Raw genomic sequence first — 21,458 nt, 5'->3', positions numbered from 1 at the left:
AAGGTGCTACAGTGCGCTATATAAATGATGTAAAGTATCACTACTATCGTTAATTATGAATGTAAATGGGTAATTAAATTGAAACTGCATTAGACAAGGGAAATTGTGTGCTCTAGGCACATGGGATGCTAGGCTACATGCGAGTAAAAGAAAGGTAAAGTCTACTCTACATATTATATAACATATTATATAACAATTGTAACAATATAGGGTTCTGTGAGAAATTGCCATCTGGCAGATGTCAAATAATACCCACTATTTGAAAGCACATCTGGTCGATAGAACAAGCTCCACTGGTTCTTAAATCCCGGACTGTCCATGCCTACATATTAAACATACCGTCGCCAGATATGGTATGTGAGTTAATCATCGAGTCAATAGGCATATGGTTAATTAACCAAACATAAAGGCTGACCAATGAAGGCACAAAAGACAGAGCCATATGCCCAATTACGAGATTAGCGATAGTGGTGCCAATGGATAAAATGTATTGCTGTCTTCAGAGACCTCAACAAAGTCATAAGAGTTGGTAGTCAAAATGAATAAAAGAGGTGCAGGCACTCTTGATAGTTGCCGTCACGTGTGGAATTAGGGTGGTATGTGACTTGAAATAGTATATGAGTCACTTAAAGTGTGGCATCTGGTGATTAAGAATTGGGGTGTAGATACACATAATAAGTAATGCAAATATTATAAAGAGTATAATTTAAAGTGTTCTTTCAAATTGAACATGGACTACGGAACCAGAGTCCTACAACAAGCTCATGGATTGGTGTCATATTAGACATTGTGGTAAAATGACAGAATATTCATAGAAAAACATGCATTTCATGGTCCGTGTGCAGACAGTGCAGAGGACATCTCAGCCAAACTTACATGCTCACTCGTGGATCTATCCAAGCCACAGGTGAGGAGCCTTTTTGATAGAGGATCAGGACATTTTCCTATCTCAGGCAAGTTATAGCTCCACTGACTTACTTAATGGTCTTATATCATTTTCTTTTTTGTAGATGCTTAATACACGCTGTGTGACCATCCTGATACAAATCGCATTTTGCATTTTTGACCACTCTTACCACGAGCAACAATACATCAATCAGGGTATGGTTTTGGAACATCTAGATTCTTTTCTTAGTTTTTCTTTGGTTTTCTTTACATTGTGCTATATTTTAACACTAACTACCTTTTGTGTTATACAGGTTATCCTCATTGACTATATTATAAGTGGTAAGACTCTTTACCTCATCATCCTTGGTGCACAAGCAAGTTATGATCTGATAGCACATTATGGCATAGGTTTGGTTTCTCGCTGATAATGTCTTTGTTTTTTAATAACTCGACAATGTCACACGGGATTATCCACATAGATGGTTGGTCTAGTGACACTACGCGGTTTAGCATTGTATCTTCTGGTGATATCATTCATTACCATATTAGTGACTCGAGATTCCACAATTAAGTTTGACTAATTCACAATAATGGCGATGGACAAATGGAATTGTATACCATACTGACATGCGCTTCATAGCACTTACTACCCCCCCCCTCATGGTATGAGCACTGAATGCTGCAATTAGGAGAGTAATTTATGTTTCGCTTTCATCAATCATTCTGTTTCCCATTTTATTTTTATTTCCTTACATGCCTCCCTACTGGATGATGGTACACTTTATTTATTAATTTAGGCTGTTTTTGAAAATGTGCTCTTGACACTACGTTTACTTTACTTTAGATTTGTGATAATGTCTTACTATTTATATTCGATGTTATCAACTGTGTGTCATTCACATGCAGCCGTGACAACAACCTCTGTGGTCGAAACACATATGACAAAATGAATGAGATAATCAGAGAATATCAAGATGAAATTAAGATGAGAAAGCACAGGAAATATTTCAGGAACAAGAAGGACTACAGACAGGATAGTCTATACTTTTCAAACTAAATATGATGACATTGGCTCCAACTCTAGGTTTAATCTCTTCAATACCACGCCAACCATAACTCCACTTAGCTCCGACCCAGGCTCAGAGGGTGAGATTTTAGAGGAAGCTGGAGCTAGTGCCACTCTATCTGAGACAGAGCGTAGAAGTGGAAAGGGTTTTTTAGAGCAAATTTGCGGTTTCAAAAAGGGCAGCCAACGCAGTACAAATATGAAACAAGTACTCCTGGTGTGACATTTGGTACTGAAATACTTCATATAAGTGGGTTTCGAAGAGCAGGAATCCTGACAAGATCAAATGCCAAGAAACACTTAGGAAAATGAGTATGCCTAATCTTGTGGTTAATCTTTCCAATAGAGTGTTGACCGACACTGAAATGGGAGTTCTTAATAAAGGACTTTCGTTTGCACCCAGCACTAAGACTGATTTTGAGGATTTTGAGGTTGATCTGTTTAAATTTGTTCAAAAACTTAAATAACATTTTTTTTTATTTTCAAGTCAAGTCCAAATCTTTGTGCAAAAAAAATCACACTCAACCCCTTGAGTTCACTTACCATGACAGACAGACGTCTGTCCATTGATCCAATTCCTGATACTAATAGAGAGGGAATATGTAGGGATATGGGTGTTCAGGCTAGACACCTAGACATAGTTGTATGTAAACCACGTTCTAAATTTACCCCACAATTTTGAGTGAGAATGTGATCGAAACCTTTCACAAAGCATTCAAAGATATTCACACCTTTCTTGATAATGCACATGGCAATAAGAGAAGGAACAGGGGGAATCTTGATAAGTTGGAAATGAAAGCATTAAATGAATTAGCGAAAGATTGCACGATCACGATTAAAGAAGCAGACAAAGGGGGAAATGTTGTGATACTTAATACTCAATACTATATTTCCATGGGTTATAAACACCTTGCCACCACAGGCTGTTATGTCAAACTTAGTAACAATCCAACTCAAAGGGTAGTGCAAGATTTACAGGCCCTCATACAACAATGGTACACTTTAGGCTAAGTGATGATGAAAAGAGGTTTCTGATCAACACACTACCCATGATGCCCACCCTTTACTTCTTACCAAAAGTACATAAGCAATTTGATACCTTACCAGAGGTCATACCCATGAGTGGTATCGGGTGGGCAACAGAGGGACTCTCCAAGTATCCTGATGATGCCTTCAAACCATTTGTTCTGAAAATTAGGTTTTACCTGAGAGACAGCACACATGTACTGCAATTCCTCGAGTCTGTTAAGTGGTAAATAGATTTCTTTATTGCCACTCTTGATGTTACAGTCTTGTATACCAGCATTGACCACGATTTAGCTGTGAAAGCAGTTGAATATACTTTTACAATTCATCGGCATCTTTCTTGACACACATTGAGATGCTGAAATGCTTTTTGAGATTTACCTTACTAAACAATGTATGCACTTTCAATGGTAACTACTATATCCAATCATAAGGAGTGGCAATGGGTGCCAAGTACGCCCCGTCGCTGGCTAACCTCGTCATGACGTATTTTGAAGAAACTCATGTATGAAACAATTCAGGGTTCTCGAACAATGTGGTGGCATGGAAGCGCTACATAATATTTTCATCATCTGGCATGGATCAAAGGATGCATTTGATTCTTGTGTACAGTATACGAACAATAATAACTCTGGCATCCAATTAACAGGAAATGCCAGTCTGACAAGTATTCACTTTTTAGACTTACACATTTGGGTGAAGGACCATGAGACTTATACTAAGACCTTTCGAAAACCAACATGTATTACATGCTGATAGCTGCCACCGGCAGTCAACTAAAGTGAACATTCCTGGAGGTGAGTTTTACAGGGCAACAAGGAACTGTAGTGATGATCTGCACTTTCAAAAAGAATGTGATGTCCTGACAAAACATTGTTTTCCATTTTATTTTTATTTCCTTACCGGCCTCCCTACATCTGGATGATGGTACATTTTAATTATTCTTTTTAGATGTTTAATATTTGACAATGTTCTCTTGACACTGTTGTATATGTAATAATGCTTTACTTTATGTTTGTGATAATGTCTTACTATTTATATTCGGTGTTATCAACTGTGTGTCATAATCAAATGCAGCCTTGACAACAACCTCAGTGGTCGACACACGTGGCAGCTCATCTGCTTGAAATAACATTGATTTCTATATTAAGGAATTACTTGGAACTTTATGAGTGATACTTCATTTCATCTGAGAACTGAAAGACAGTGCGCGCCTCCCTTCTCCTACTCATTTACAAACATATAATTACAGCTGCTGAAAGGGACGTTCCTCAGAAGGAGAAGAAAAGGTAAGTAACAGGTCAGATTTGGAATCGTGCCAATACCGCTCTTGCAGCCTGGGTATATATAGGGCCAGTCTTTAGAGCAGAACTAGAAAGAGCAACAAGACTTATCTGTGGGACACAGCTTACTAAAACAGATCCCAATATTACGGAATTGTGCATCATTTGAAATCTCAGTGCAATTACCAGCGATGCCATAATACAGTTGATAATAGGAGTTGTCTCTTCCGGACTGAAACTTTAGTGGGACATCACCTGCAAAGAAGTGAATAAGTACCTGAATTTTGAGCTCCTCTGCATCCGAGAAGTTATCATGCTTACCAGCTCGCAAGTCTCCTAGGAAATGGTTGTGGAGAGACCTCTGGCAATACAGTGGGTTGAGCTTTGGACATATAGAGTGCATGTTCAAGGAAAGAGGGTCAACAAAGGGAATATAATCGATCAGAATAATCGCGACCAGCTGTGAGCAAAATACAAATGGGACTGGATGTCTCATTGAGATGTGTGGGAAGCGAGAAGTCCTGCATGATACCGGACAAGTGATCCAGTGTACTTGTGAATTGGGGGTTAGGTTTTGGTTCCACTTGGAAATTATGGCCCTTGAAACCAGCCCAGTTGCAACGTATCAGTAAGACAGGTAGTGTTGATAGAAAGTAGAATACGTTGACATGTAAAAGGTTGTTATTCCAGGAAAAGATAGGTGTACAGATTTGGTGTCTGTCCTGACTGCTGATATGCATGTTTTGTTACAAACAGGGACCAGTCAGTTTGATGTATTCTGGCCAGCGATATAGAGAACTGTTAGACAGAATTATATGCAGTACCCTTTGGGACCACTACACACAATTAAGACAAGTGACAGTACAATTTCACCTTTGGTACAAGCCTGTACTACACAGTTATAGTGGTAGCAGTAGCGGAGCAGCCAGACCTATCTCAACAGTAAGTGAGCAGTACAAATAGTTACTCAAAGGACAACAATTACTATGATTCAGGCAAACACTGACTCAAGGTTTCTAGGTAAAATAATATATATTTATTTACTCAATAGTTGTATAACATTTCACTATTCTAAGCAAGTCAAAAATTACAATCATAAATACACCACACCACTTCCCTTAAATTTCAGACAAGTTAAGCTCACAAATGAAGTGGGAGCAAAATGGCACTCCCGCAATTTAAAAGGGAGGGAAAGACAAAGTTATTAGAAATTAGGCAGATCCAACAGGTAAGTAATCAGGGCAGTAGAACAAGAGAGACTACAAGGTTAAAATCAGATAGAAAAGGTTTAGGGCCAAAGTCAATGGTTCAAAAGTCTTTTGCTCAAGATAATAGGGTTCAGAGTAGTTTGCGGTAAAGTTTGTGGCACAGATTCCGGACGAGGTTGGTTGGTAGAAAAGTTAGTTCAAAGATAAGAGAAGTACAAGCCCTCGGATTGGAGAAAGATTTCAAACACTTTTACTGCGGCTGACCGAAACGGACAACCGGATTTGCACAGTACCTTAAAACGAAGGGGGAGCTGTAGATGAGGCCGACGTTCCTGGTGGTTCCTGCAGGCTCACGGTTCCTGAAGCGATTGTCAGACTGACACGAAGTAGGAAGACTGGAGGGTCCTGCGCCACCCAGGGAAGAAACTAGCAGCAGACAACTAATAAAAGGTGCGCTCCTTAAAACCCAAGCAGGCTCCGACCTTCCTGGCTATCCGGCCCACTGTAGCTCTGTACAGCGAATTCGACCAGAGGAGGGGTTCTGGCTTGTAGTTTGGGCGAACTGGTTGGTCCCACCAGCTCAAGGGAAGAATTTTCCTGGAAGATCTTCTCGGTCGTCGGATTTGGAGATTCGGACCTGCAGCAGGGCTTCACCGGGCGGTTCAGTCGTAGTAGGGGTCCTCTTCACTTTTTTTTTTTTTTTTTCTTTTTATTGTATTTGGTTAAAAACCTTTACAAAGGAATTTTTCCATACATAGCAAAATTCACACCAATTCATTTTCACATTTTGAACATGAATCTATATACATTATATGCTACCTAAGCAGAAAGATTTTGTACATAGCTGGACAACCTGCCTACATGCATCACATACCATATATATATTTACAGCTCAGCTTATATCATTTATATCTTTTAGCTCAGATTCAATAATTAATAAAACAGATAGCAATCTTAAAATGAATTTAGTACTATCACCAAGCATGCATCGCTGCCATAGTACTTCACGCGATAGGTTTGAATTAGAAATCATATAGTTCCCAAACTTCGATAGTCTCAAAACTTCAAAATGTTCACAATAGATAACTAGATGTTTAAGAGACTCGAGAGTAAACATATCCTTACAAAAACGGCAAAAACCATTATTAAATTCTTTATCAGAGGTGCCCCATTTACACAATCGTTCATTAGTGTGGAATACATTCAGTTTGAACCGTAAATAAATATTACGACCCATAGCAGAAGGGAACTGTAAAATGTAGCCAGCTCTGTCTCCCAATTTTCTTCTGAATTGGGCAAATTCGTAATACAAACGGTAAGACCCAATTCTATCAGCCTGACAACTCCAGTAATAGCGATACAACTTTTGTTTACAGCTAGGTAAACCTAATATTAAGTCATCTTTCAGGATACCCAAGAGAGCCATTAGATCGTTCATTTTATCCGCATATCGGGTCAAAGATTTCATACAACCCATATGAAGAAATTCATTAAGGTCTTCATACAGTGAGTTACCAGGGGGATCCAGGATTTTTTTATAGTTATTCAGGAGTCTCCAGTTCCTTTTGGCAGATATAGGGAGGATACCTAGTTCATGACGAACTATGTCATTTGGGACTGATGCCGGAAGCCCCAAAACACTTTTCCAAATCCCACCTTGAAGTGTGTCTAGAATATCGTCTATCTCATATATACACATGTCTAATATATACAGTAGCGATGGTTCAACTTTAAGGAGGTAGAATTGGATGACAGGTAGAAGAGAAAAGCCACAGTATTTACCCATGATTATTTTCATCTGAGAAGTTAGAGGTTTAGATTTCTCACATATTTTCTTTTTCCACCAGATTTTTGAATAGTCATTCGATAGAGGGTACCCTAGATATTTAATTTCATGTGTGATGGTAACCCGAGTATTTTCCATGAGCCAAGTGTATGAACACCTCTTTTTATATCCATCCCTGAAGATGATGATTCGGGATTTGTGGTGATTGATTCTCAAATTATGAGCATTTGCATAACAGATGAAAGCATTTAGTTTATGCTGGAGGCCAAATGGTGTTCTATCTAAAATAAGAATGTCATCAGCAAAACCAATATAATTCAGTCTAGTGCTACCAATTAAAATTGGATAAATGACTTCTTTTGTCCAACATTCCTCTACATCACAAGTATACAGATTAAACAGTACAGCAGCCAGAGTACAACCTTGTTTCAATCCAATTTTCGAAGGAATTTTGTCAGTTAACATACCTTCTTTATTAAGGCGCACTCTGTAGGTGGTATCTGTGTGGAGAAGCCGTATTAATGCAATCAGATAAGCCGGGAAACCCAACACCTTCAACTTCAGCCACAGGTGCTCCCTTAGCACAGTATCGAATGCTGAACTCAAATCAAGAGCTGCCATATAGACAGCACCTGTGTTGTTATGTTTGGAGTTCCACTCAATGTGGGATATCAGTAAAGCATTAAGAGAGCATCCCATGTTCTGACGAAAGCCAGTTTGAAATTTTGACAGGATGGCATTGGTTCTCATATAGACTTGCATTTCTTCAAGGATCAATTGAGAGAATACCTTAGAGGATGAGTCAGTTAACGCAATCGGGCGAAAGTTACCAGGGTCATTAATAGGGCCTTTTTTATATATAGGGATGACAGTAGCTGAACACCATGAACTAGGAATTGCTTGGGAAGAAAATATCACATCAAATTTGTTTTTCAAAATGATAGCCCACAAGTGGATATCCGATCGAAAAAGACAAGCAGGGATACCATCGGGTCCCATAGCCCTAGAAGGATTTAGTTTCTTAATTGCACGTGTTACATCTTCAATGCTCCAAGGGGAGCGAGTAGGTATTGTATCTAGAATTACAGTTTTTAAGTTGTTGTTGAATACTAAAGGTAACTCGTACTTCAGCCTAATGTAATTTGCCCACTGATCCGCTGAGATGGCATTTTCTTTCAGCCCCCCATTATCGCCGTTAATCAGTCTCAGTAAGGACCATATTTTGCGTGTATCATTTTTCAAGATATGATAAATCATGTTCTGGTTATCTTTCACATAAAGTTGTGTTTTTAGGTTTTTGACAGCAGTTTTATGTGTAGCAAGGATTGCCCTTTTATGAGAATAGTGTTGTGTTGATTCCAGAGATAACCTAGATAGATGTCGTAGTTTATAATTCCTGAGCTTCTTTAATTTAAAAATTTCAATATCAAATTTATGTACATGATGTTTTGCATCCTGAGCCGGTTTTCTTTGTTTTACCATTTGTGATAAATGGAATTCAATCCTCTTTGAGATAAATTGATCAACACGTATAGAATCACTATCAATCACTAATAGATTCTGATCAAGGTCATCTCTGAGTCGCTCTGATAGCAGATGACATACCAGAGGGTTCCACCTCACAGATAGGCCCGCTCTATCATTCTCAACCATTTGTAGAGAACGATTTGGAGTCAATCCCCAATCTTCAATTTTTAGTTTAATCATAATCGCATTATGATCACTAAAGCCCAAATTTAAAACGTTTACAGTGTCAATTTCCAAACAAAAATTAGATGATTTAAAAAAATGATCAATGTGAGAGTAATGTCCTCCCCTAGACCATGTAAATGTAAGATCCATCGTTCCAATGGGAATGATCTGAATATCCCAATTAAGAAAGAACTCCACCCATTTTCTCCCATTCATAGCCGATATAGTATCTGTATGGGATTGCTGGCCCGGGCCTATATTGTGGATTAAACAGGAGGAATTAAAATCACCCCCCACCACCACACCAACCTCGTCATGAAGTATGAAGATACCTTCTAAGATAGAATCAAGAATATCGATGATATTATTAAGCATTATTAACTTTCTGTTCCAATAGATACACATAAAAATGACATGTTGGCCCTGCGGAGATACAGGGAACAGTTCTATAACTAATACATTAGAATCTTTATAAACCAGTCTTGTTGGGGATTTACAGGCGTTATTTACTAGAATGGCTAGGCCCCCTGAGGGCCGACCCTTGTTCCCTCGAGTAGCAGGTTGGGAGTAACAGGCAAAACCTTCGACAGATAGTTGAGATACATGCATGGTTTCCTGTAGTAAAACTATAGCAGGGATCACATCGCTCTCGCATGAACCCCACCATCTATTAAAGTTAGCAAGCCCACAACAATTCCAAGACAAACATACAAATGATTGTTGATGATAAGCCGGGCTAGGGAGGCAATGCAGACAGATTCGTCGATGTTAATTGCAAGGCTGTATGTGTGCCCGTCAAGGCAGCAGCCATTGCTATTATCTGTCGGACCAGATCACCACTAATTTGTTGTGGCAAAGATTGCATCATTTTCAGGTCAATTGTGGATGTTAGTACCAGGGGCTTATCCAAAAAGACCCTCGCGTCTTCATCAGATTGGATCAAAAAAGGGGTTAAGCCAATGAAAACGAAGTTTTCCTTCTGTTCCCAGATAAGTTTCATAATCAATCTTGAATATAGGCCACAAGTCATCCTGTTGTTGTTTTTATCTGCAGGTCTTACCCAGTCTATATCATCAGATCCCAGAGTTCGCAAGCAGGGTATTGTGTGAAAAGCTTTTAGCAGGAAAGAGCGATTCAAGTTTTGTTTAACATTAACACTCGGATCACTCTCCCACCCAAGTATGTATGGAGGTGCACGTATGGACTCAAATTCATTATGAGCCGTCTTATGATTGATAATAGGAGAACCTACCATTTGAGGGTTTATCATTTCCGTCAATGTCATTTTAGTATTTTCATTAGATGACTTGACTATGGGAGGTGAAGTATTGGACCCCAGATCAGCTATAGGATCCTGCATAGGTTCCAGGGATCGCAACAGGTCCCCACCCAATACACCCAACATCCAGGGTTCATCGGAAGAACAGTTATATAAAGTTTCCAATTTAGCCGATTGTATCTTAGGATCCCTAGGTACGGTGACATTAGTTTTCACTTTGTTAGAGGAAGTTTGTTTCTTACTTATAGGATAGAATTGAGAAAGGGACATTTGTGACCCCCCACCTATGGATTCCGAGGGTTTAGAACGAGATAAATTAGATTGACAATCAATCGGCTCCTCATTCTTTTGTACAATAATCTTTTTTTTTTTTTTATTATTTATTTTACCCTCTTTATTTTTCTCATTGTTCTTTTCAGGGGGATTGATATCTAATAATACCCTTGATTCATCATTCAGCTGAGATAGATTGATCATCTCCTCATTCTCAAAGGTGACTGGTATTTCATTAGATTTCACAATTTGTGCAGTCCTTGCCTGTTTTTTTATTAAGGCTAACGCTTTGGCTTTCCTTTTTTGGGCCCTTCCCGCCAGTCGCTTTTCCCTCCGGGTTAGGACTGTTATAGGCTTAGGTATCAGATCACCCACAATAGGATCAGACATTTTCAGCATTCCTATCCGAGAACAATCTCCCGCAAGATCAATTAAGTCCGTCAAATGAGAGGGACTATCAGAACCATATGAATTGTTTGTATCATCTATTAATTTATCAACGGGAGTATCTGTAATCTCTATAGACTCTTTGTTCATTTTGTCTAGGTGCTGCTCAATTTTTTGCACTGTCGTAAAAACTTTATACAGATCATCCACAATTACATCGGTCTGTGTACAAATCGAGTTATGTGATTTTAGTGTAGCCGCATATGAACACTTTATCTGTGATGGATTGTTAAAAATACCAAACTGTGTGGCACTATCTACCATATCCTTGTTCTTGTAGTGTCTATACGAAAGAGCTGCTACAGCATCACATGCAAACAGGAGGCCTTCAATTCTATTAGTTTTGTTGGATAGTTCAGTAATTCGGAACTGCAGCAGGGCTTCACCGGGCGGTTCAGTCGTAGTAGGGGTCCTCTTCTTCCAGTTCCTCGTTGGTTCTTTCGATCCAGTGGTGACTGTGCTCTTCCAGTCCCAGAGACCTGCTTTTTATGCAGTTTTCCCCCATTCATACAGCCTGGCTGTCAATCACACAGCAGAGTGGCTGGCCTGGCAAGGCCAGTCCCCTTAGCCAATCAGACAAGAGTGCGACTTGGGTTTCTAAGGCAAACCATGATAGGGGTCCGAAGATCCCTCCCTCACATCCTGCATACCTAGACTATCAGGCACCTTAAGGAGGGCTTCTGTGCAAAAGCCCGCGAAAAGACAGCGAACAAAGGGATCATCCCCGGTTTGGCGCGTAGAGTAAAACACGAGAAAGACTTTACCAAAAAGAAATGGCGAATAAACCCAGCCGGAGCCAAAATAAAATGTATTTGGTCAAGCGGGTTTATGTTCGAGGCCAATATAATAGCCTAAAACAATACCACGTTTATATAATATAATCGCGGTAGGAAAGTTAGGGTAGTTACCACTGCTACCAGCCAAATCTTAGTGTTAAGGGAGCGAAACAAGGCTACAAGAGGCACAGACAAAAAGGGATAAGAGTTAACCCTTCCCAATACTCCATGTAAGATGGGGTGTACTGGGTGTGTGGTTTATTGTGACTATATAAAGTTAAATGGCAACTTTACCTGTTTCTGGGGGACAGTAGTCAGCCCCAGAAAAATTGAGTCAGTGGGAAGTCTCAAAGACAACCCTGTGTCACTGCACTGAAGGTGCTGTGTAACATGCACAAAAAGTGGTGCACGTGAAGTAGGTGAGGCTCCAGTGCCCAAGATCACACAAACAGTAAAGATACACACAGCAAAACACATGGAAGATTGGGGAAAAAGGCTCACACTCTTACCAGGTGAAAAAACTAAATCCTAGAAATCCAGCAAAGCTGCTGGGGGACTCTTTAGGTAAGGGACATCAGCCATTTATGAGTATTCTCCCTAATAAGAACATCAGTGAAGTTGCAAATTGAGCATTATGGGCTTGGCTCACACTTCTATATATGGCATTTTGAAAATGTGCAAGGTTTGATTTCAGAAGTAAAGAAATTAACAGATAATAAAAGAGCGTCCAGGCGTTTGATCTAGTATTCAATGAGAAGAAGCAAGAGTACCAGATAACCCAATGTACAGCTATGCTGCATACTCCCAGTGATGCATTATGTTTTAATGATGAGGTCTCTGCGCAACTTGATCTCGCCACAGCTATACGTGTAGAAGCACTTTATCTCCTGGCAGATACCTTTGTGTGTTGCTGAAGATGATGTGAACCCATCATGTGTGCTCCAAAATGTATATCAACAGTCCTGCAAGCTTCAACAACTGCCTCAGCACTTGATGGCCATACAAATTGAATACGTTTGTCATAATAGATTGTATTTGTAGGGGAACAGTAAAGGGCGTTGTGCGGTTCCTAAAACCTTTTATTTTTGTACCAGAAAATAGTTGTGTGGGGGGGGGGGGGAAATGATTTCGCATATTTTTTTCCAAGGTATGCATACAACGTATTCTTGGGCTAGAAGCGAAAAAATAATGTACTGAAAGTGCGCAGAACCCAGACCAGATAGGTAAATAAATAAAAGGGTGAGGGTTTTGTTGTTTCAGGGTCACCTACCTTATGGACTATTCTGCTTCCATTCGCCTAGGATATCCGTCCCCACCCCAGCAATTAGCATGGACTACTTCCTTTCTTATTTTAGAGGACTTTGGTTAGGTTAAAAACCCTTTGCGTGTTGGCGATTGACAGTAGTGCCTGTCCTATATGCCAATTCATGCGCATTGAGAGCCTTTTCCACATCCTGGGTTCCGGGGACAACAACGTTGGACTAAGGCCAATGGACCATACCGCTATAGACCGGATGTTGTTATGGGGGCGGATGCCCTACGTCCCTCGCCTCTCAAGGCAAAACCACAAGTTCTACAACAGAGCCATGATGAACCGAAAGTGATATTACCGTATGTCATCTTTGCCATAGATGGTAAGAAAGGACGAGCCTTTTCTATAAATGAACCCTGTGTATATAAAGCGGAGGTGGAAATATCGTGCCGGGAGCTATAGCCCAAACTTACGCAATCATTCCATGGGCATGTAACCGGTCATCTATAAAAGATGGAAGTGTGGAGGGCAGGTTGGGTTAGCCAGGAGGGAATGGGTTAACGGGTGGGATGCCTTCCATCTTGCAGGCAAACTAATAAATCACCTTTTGTTATCACCATCACTGAAAATGCAATGAAAGCCTGATTACTCCAACAGGGTCAATAGGGAACCACATCAGAATACATGCTCTGTTGGGTCACTAAACTACAGACAGCACAGATTCTTTTTCTCATTCAAGGGCACTCCCGAGGAAGCACAGAACACCTATTCTGGGTCACTTTGAAAGCTATTTAAACGGATGGATGGGTGAGAATATAATCCATACAGGCCATATGTCAGACCCTGTGGCTGGACCGAGATACCCTGAGTGGGGACTGCACTCCCCCGGTCAATAGTCTGTCTTGCCCTTCGCATAAAGCAAAGGTCCACAGACATGGAGTGTGTTCAGAACAAATCATGAATGTGGAGCGGTGTCTCTTCCGTCAAGCAGATTACCCCAACACTCCAAGATGGCTCATCACTACTCATCAACTAACATCGCAGTCAAGCCATCTGTTAAAGGCACAAAGCACAGGTGCTTAGGGAGGTTCCGGGCCTTGGTACATGTGTATGTCTGATCTGCCAAATTCATGAACAACAGGGACATATATACACCATTAGTTTACCCAACAATTCCATTTATCAACTGAGAAGACGCTCGTTTTTTTGGTACTCTTTCTCTTAATGTACTTTTGATCTTGTGACATGTTATTTTAAAAAATGTCTATTTTAAAGTTGTGCAAGGATTTTACTTGGGATAACAGTGCACGCACACTCAATACAAGGGAACGTAATCATAAGACGGGCCCAAGAGAGTAGGAGCCTTTCCAGGCAGGGGATGTACGTTTTTTGGCTCCACTCTAGCTCTTCTGCCATCCACCCAGAACCCGTGTAGGCACAGGAGGGGACCGAACGTGGTGGCACCAACTAGACAAGGAGATGCCATGATAGAAATATACAACAAATAGGGAGTGTGCAGGCTTTGCTCTCCAACTTCAACAGCAACGGACTCATCTACCCCTCTTACCAGAGGACATTCACAGATTTACAATAAGTTCCTCAGTGAAATTGTTTTAAAGACATGCAATTGCCATGATGTAGGAACAGTTGGGAATGTAAGCACGAGAGATACACAGGGAACATTTCAGATACGAGAGTAACATTGAGCTGGAGGCTAAACGTTAATAGTGGCGCAGTAGGCAGAGAAACGGACTAAGTGGAAGAAGTCGTCCGTTTGCCCACAGATTCAATGTAAACTCATTTTTCATACATCATGTTTATTAAACTGCAATGTTAAAAAAAGATCTTAAGTAAGCTGACCAAAAAAAATACATTTCACCTTAAAAATATATATTTGCTCTGTTATTTCTAATTGAATCACCATTTTTGTTAAGGATCTTTTGAAGCAGTCTGCCTTTCATTTTTCATTCAACACACACACAATTTAGAAACAGCTAACATTTCAATTAAGTGCCAAAATGACAGCTAACTTAGAAGACTAGCAAAAACGATTGCTCCTGTTAAGATATAAGCAAATCTGATGTCATGAAGCCACACGGGCGCCTGTCTGTAAGCAGCTTATAGCAATTAGTTACCATTACACACGTCTCATGTAATAAGTGCCCAGTGAATAACAAGCCATGCCATGCAAAGAAAGAAGTCAAAATAAAAAGGTAAAAGAACTACATTTACAAAGAATGTAAACAGTAAAACTACATATTTTGAAAGAAAAAAAACAAAAAAATACCCAAATGTAGCATTTTACTTTTTGTAATCTCAATTCTGACCACTATTCCTTTTATTTTTCCAAATGTGCTACTAATTTACATTTATTTTTATGTTAAAAACAAAAGTCACTTTTTTTTTTTTTTAAATAATCGAATGTTAATCCAGCATTCATTTTTTCGGCATAGTCATGCTCAGCAAATTTTGTTTAAGTATTTTCACGAGTCTTCATTTCATGAAGATAGCTTTACTGTGTAACATTAAAGTTCCTTCTTGTTCCATGGTCTAGATTACACAGAGCACAGGGGTCATTTTTCGAGTAGATAACCTACACTTGTGCCATCCCGAGAGGGTCCACCAATCCACAAGTTTAAAAAAAACACTACTGAAATAAAAATCTTCAGGACGGGGAACATTTAACATTGAGGACATATCTGGTTTAAAAAGAAAAGTCAAATAATGCGCACACACGCAAAAACTTGGATGCCCGACATTTAGTGCAAAAGAACAAGGACTGCTAGCAAGACATTTCAGAATCTAGGTCGCGCCACTAGTGCAAACATTGGAAACTGGAATCGCCAATTCCTGCAAGTCTACCAGCACTTGGTAAATTGGACCACCAGCAAGACTCAGTGTGCCGGATAAAGCATGGCTGCCGCTTGGTAGAACAAGATTGGCCAGGCCGCATGGTCTTGTCTTCCAGTCCCACATTTGCAGTGCACAACTCCACCGTTACTTCTTCTCCAAGGGAGGCACACAACACTGCTGAAAGCAGGGGTGCCGCGAGCTGCCAAAAAATACTGGTTACAAACCAAGGTGCACCCAACTGTGAGCAGCCAGTTGCCTGAAAGAAAACCCAAAATAGCCAAAGACAGAGTACTGCCCGCACATGCCTTCTGTATCCCACACACAATTACTGATTGCTTAAGAAACACTCAAATAGGCAGGACATTTAGATTGTTTAGCGATTTGTTAAAAAACAAAAAAACTTGTCGAAGTCCAGCGACTCGGAAAAAGAAAATATATCTCAATCAGAACTTTATCTTCCACAACATACATTCTGTGGAAGTGGTGCTGTACTGCTTTATGTGTGGCGAAGGCCTCATCCAGGTGCTTGCGAGGACGGTCTACTATGGATTCACAGACATGGCTGGTTAGAAGCCATGGAACCTTCATATCAAGCACTTCAAAGACCTTCAATGACATACCCACACTGACCGTCCCTTCCCACAGGATTTGAATTTCCTCCGGTTTGCAACAAAATATTCTTTTCTCTTAGTTATCCTAATATTGCGCCTTGTTGGCGGATCATTTTGTGAATCTGCAGTTCTGGTGACACCCAGTAGGAGATCTTTACAGAACCAAAAAAAATGACCCCACTACCTCAAAGTGAGAACACACCCAGATTACACTGCAGAGCTGGGCACTTCAGACTAGTCGCTTGTGCTCCCTCTGATAATATCACCTGGTAAGCCATGTATGTGGGCAACCAATTGTATGGCCACAGAGTACCCTGAGGAAGCCCCAGTAGAAACTGTGTCTGGATGACTTGTCCCAGGGGATTTCAGGGCTCTGGGCAGGAGGAGGCAGAACCTGCACAGTGATGGGTGAGAAGGGGATGCTTTTTAGGATGGCTGTGGTCTGAATGCATACATTTCTAACTGGATACACCTTGGCGACAGATGAAGGGCCACTGCTCCCTTGTACCACAACTAGGAGATGTTTCTTTACATAAAACGGGTGCGCTTCATAAATGCATCAGTCGCTACAAAAAGAAGACTGCAACTTCTCACAGTGAACATGCTGCCAGTGTAGAATCAGTGGCATTGATGTGCTTTAGAAGAGCTCTCATTCACAACAGTTTAGAAATCATCTTTTGTATACAAGAATTAGCAGCTCAGAGTTGGTCCTCTTGGTAGTTACCTTAAAGTAGGTACAATGCTTGGGATTGGAAGCTGAAGGCATTCGATTCACAAGGCGCAATCGCAAACATCCTTCCTATGAAGTAGTACAATGCCACACAGCCCTCAATCATCAGACCAACAAACCATTATACACCGCTTCTATAAAGTTTAACATTTTTCTAATCATAGCCATGCTCTGGTCCTATAGGTTTTGCTCCCGGCCCCATCACAAATCATGGGATATGGTTGCCTCGGTCCATTCCTGTGTTGGTTCTGTATTACTCATACTGTCAGGTGCTATTCAGCCGCTTGTGGCTTTGGCTCCCAATCCGGGCACTGCCTTGAAATCACTCAAGAACGTGCTGTGTGGTTTGAAGGCATCTTGAGTGTTGCTCCAAGGCAGCGGGGCTGGATGGGTGCATGTTCACTACACACTGGCGGTAGCTTGGCATCGTTTCCAATAAAGTTCATGCAGCTCCTGTGCCCACTTTTCAGCATCCCCAAAGGCTTCGCAACTCTGCTTCCAGCTCGTGGGCACCAGCTCTTCGCCGTAGTAAGCACCTGCAATGGCTCCTGCCATGGTGGCAATGGTGTCTGTGTCGCCGCCCAGGGAGATACTGTACATAATGGTTCTCTGTAGGTTGTTGAATTGCTCTGGAAAGTCGGGGTCAGAGTTCATGGAGCGCAGGAAGGAGTAGATTGCAGTGGGGACTGACTCCAATGCAGCGATTCCATTCCCTGTCGAAGAAAAACCAGCACAGTAAAAACTTTTCAACTTAAACTGCAATCAAATGCCAAACCTATTTATAGCGGAGAAAGTGTTTTTCATTTTAAAACAAAATCTAGATCGAACTAACCTTACAAAATGCAAACCCACAACAAACATACAAATCCCAGACTAACTGAAAAACACATTTTCGCAGCAAAGCTAGACCACAGTAAATCTGGCCTGTAGCATGCAAACAGCTCCACCTCAGGGAGGAGGTCGTTCCATCACCAGGGATGGAACGCAATCAGATTCTATTGGTTTTTCTAGGCAGACAACAAGGGTCATGAAATAGTAGTGAAAACCCCAGAAATCCCAAGTGGCTGTGTAAACAGACGTTCAGTGCTTTACCTCAACTCTCTCAACCAGTGCTTGCTCACGCAAAGCCTTCTCTGGCAGGGCCCTGCTCACGAAAAGCATCCTCTGGCAGTACCCCCCACCCATGCAAGAACCATACTCAGATAGACTCCAGACAGTAGATAGGACTCCAGGGGAAACGAGTGGTGTTTAAGACCTAGCCACAGACCAAAACACACCTGTACATGGCCATCAAACTAACAGACTCCACTGTTTGTTTCAAAGCTTATCTCGGTGGGTGTGGAGGGGGGGGCTAAAAAGTGGATGATTATCCTTTTGGGAGCAAAGCGTAGCCTGTGGAATGCGCTGCCTAGGCAGCTCACTGCTGTTCAATTCAGCAACATTTCCAAAATGCACCTGTTCCGAAAAAGGTATGAAGTAACTGTGTTAAAGTGAGCCTTTTCGAATGGTGCCCTTTGCCACTTACCCTCACCCTCTTTCCTTGGGCTCAAGCATGGCAAACCGCGATGTGAAGTGGCATCGGTGCAGCATCTGAAGCTAGCAAGCCTATAAAAACCCAACACTGATCGCATCTGTGCCTCATTCCAATCCTTTCCACCACAAGATGACAAAAGGCGATGGCAGCATTCTGATCCAGAGACATGCTGGGTTACTGTCTGGTGCTCTGCCACTCAGCAGTGGATGTGGTCCTTGCTCTAGCAAAGCCCATAAGCAAAATACTAGTCTCAAGCAGAGGTGAAGCCTCTACCCCTTTCTGGACTGTGCAGGCTGTCAAGTTCAGCCAACTCCTGCTCTCAGCTGTGCTGCTCCTGCAGAAACCCACAAGTATCCCACTCCACACAAGCCAGGCTGTGAAGCCCTCCAATAGACTGGAAAGCGTACCCCTACAGCTCCTGCAGAACCACACACGTATCCCTCTCTAGGCTGTGGAACGCCTCAGTTGCAGCCCTCTGCTAGACTGGGAAGTGTGCTCGTCACACACAGGCTTCACTTAGACTAGACGGTGCAGCTCCTGCAGGAACCCATATTCCCTGCAGCTCTTGCAGAAACCCACACGCATCCCTCTCTAGGCTGTGCAACGCCTCAGTTCCAGCCCTCTGCTAGACTTGGAAGTGTGCTCGTCACAGACAGTCTTGTCGGTGCAGCTCCCCCTTTGTCCCAGTGACTTGGCCTCTCCGACTCTGGGATCTCCTGCTTCACTCCCATTATGAGCCAAGTAGCTCCCCTAGAAGCCGGGCATGTGCTGAAACTGGTAGATGCCCCTCAAGCAAGAAACGCCATGATTCGATCTTATCCCTTTAAACAACTCACATTCCTACCTAATTCCATGACCACGTCCTCCTTCGATACCTGGCTCCTCTCCATAAACTCCTTTATCTTCTTCAACCGATTGGTGAATGGATACTCTACCAAATCAAGCCTGCGGGAGAAAAAGAGGGACACAATGAATGAAACAGCACCCCAAATGCCAGCGCTTCATGCAGAAGGGTGCACCAATCTATGTGCAGGTACTAAAGGCTCTTCATATCCCACATAATCATGTAATCTATTTACATGCAATGGATTCCAGACTTCTTTTGGTTAGGATTTTTAGGTGTTCTATAAAAGGACCAACATGCCAAACTAAGGGTACTTAAGAATATTGTTAGAAAGAACATCCAGTAATTAAACACACATGAACAGAAGTAAAAAAACACAGTCGCTGGTAACAGTATTCTGCATAAAGAGGTGGGATCAGGGTGATGAGCGGATGGCAAGCGCTGTGCACAGATCGGCAGACTTTCATATAAAGTGACAGGCGAATAAAGCAAATCAGCAGAAACTAGGCATTTGCTATAATCATTGTGGAATCAAACTGGAAACCTCGAATGCCTCCCACCACAGTGCTTAAGAACCCAATATCTGGGGCCACTTGCAATGAACCCATTCCTCTAGGATGAACATATGATATGGGGACAGTGTCTTGAAAACTTTAATATCCGGGAAGGGTTGGTCCTGGCTGGTTTCATCAAATCACTGAATCTGTAGACCTGGTAAACTGATGATACTTGGCAGGGGATGCATTTTATTTTTATTTAACATGACGCGATCTGCAAAATTTGGATTTATTCTGAATGTATTCATTTTATTTGAATTGGCTGTGGATTCACTGTCTCTAGACTACAAATGGTAGTATTTAATATCTGATGTGAATGTTAATTGCTGATCTTTTTGATATGCGGCTCCATCTGTGGTATTATTAACTGCTCTGTGCACACTGAACCAACCCAATTAATTCACCTCGAGGGAGAACTTCTGTTGATTTATTGGACTTAAATTGATTACCCTTCTCTTAATCCATTTTGTTTTCCTGTTCGGTAATTCTGTGTGTACTATTTAAGCAATAGAACCCGAGCGTCAGGGGCATTACCAACTCAGGTAATGCCCCGGGGCCCATAGGTAAGGACCCGAGCGAAGCTCCCAAAAAAAAGGATCAAAAAGAAGGTAAGTTGGGAGGGCGGGAGTGGGCCGGGAGGGGAAGAGGTAAAAAAAAAAATTTCAAAAACGTACCTGCGTCCCCGGGGATGGCCCCCCTCCGAGTCTCCTCACAGCTGGAGGCTTCCCTCTTCCTCCGCCGGGGACGCAGGACCAAGAAGGTAAGTTGGGGCTGGCGGGCGGGGAGGGAGGGAGGAAGGGAATGGAATTTAAAAAAAAAAAAAAAAAAAACACGTACGAATCCCCGGCGGGGTGCGAAGGCAGCCTCTCAGCCGCGGGGAAACTCGGAGCGGGGATGGCCCCGCTTCGAGCCTCCTCATTGGCTGAGGGGTTGCCACGCCCCCCGCCGGGGACAAAGGCCGTGGAATCCCGACGGAGGGATTCCCGGTCGGGTAGGGACCTGGCGAGAGCCAATCATAATGCTTGTTGCATTCAGATTGCCTCTCGCCAGGTTACTAATTAACTTTATTCTTCTTTTAGCATTTTCTTTTTTATTAGGTGTACTATTGGATTACTTGAAATTGTTTTTTGTAAATCTTTGAACTAACCAAATACAATAAAATAAAAAAAAATAATCATTCTGGACACCCCTTTATCCGGGCTGTCCCATCCCCCAATTCCCACTCTACTTTTGGAATTGGTCTCTTTGCATTTGTGCTTTCCTGCTATAGATGTTATGTAAATGAGGCCTCTCCGCTCAATGACTTCAATTTCTGTTCAGTAGAAGGTTAAGAGCCATCTCTCTTGGTCCAAG

The 21,458-nt window shown here is 41.7% G+C and overlaps 1 protein-coding gene across 2 annotated transcripts in view; it reads right to left on the bottom strand.

The window, feature by feature from the left end:
- Window positions 1–14,776: 14,776 nt before the first annotated feature.
- Window positions 14,777–21,458, bottom strand: part of ADPRS (ADP-ribosylserine hydrolase) — a 47,005-nt gene continuing 40,323 nt past the window's right edge. For both annotated transcript variants that reach the window (XM_069622610.1, XM_069622609.1), the window contains exons 5-6: window positions 19,549–19,649; window positions 14,777–17,883 (exon numbers count right to left, since the gene is read on the bottom strand). In XM_069622610.1, coding sequence (XP_069478711.1) covers window positions 17,573–17,883; window positions 19,549–19,649 — 412 coding nt within the window. In that variant the 3' untranslated portion in view covers window positions 14,777–17,572. The remainder of the gene's footprint in view (window positions 17,884–19,548; window positions 19,650–21,458) is intronic.

Source organism: Ambystoma mexicanum, chromosome 11, assembly GCF_040938575.1.
Source record: "Ambystoma mexicanum isolate Mex_15411 chromosome 11, UKY_AmexF1_1, whole genome shotgun sequence".
Classification (NCBI taxonomy): domain Eukaryota; kingdom Metazoa; phylum Chordata; class Amphibia; order Caudata; family Ambystomatidae; genus Ambystoma; species Ambystoma mexicanum.
Note: the sequence above shows the minus strand (reverse complement) of the source record. Positions and strands in the feature narration are given on the sequence as shown.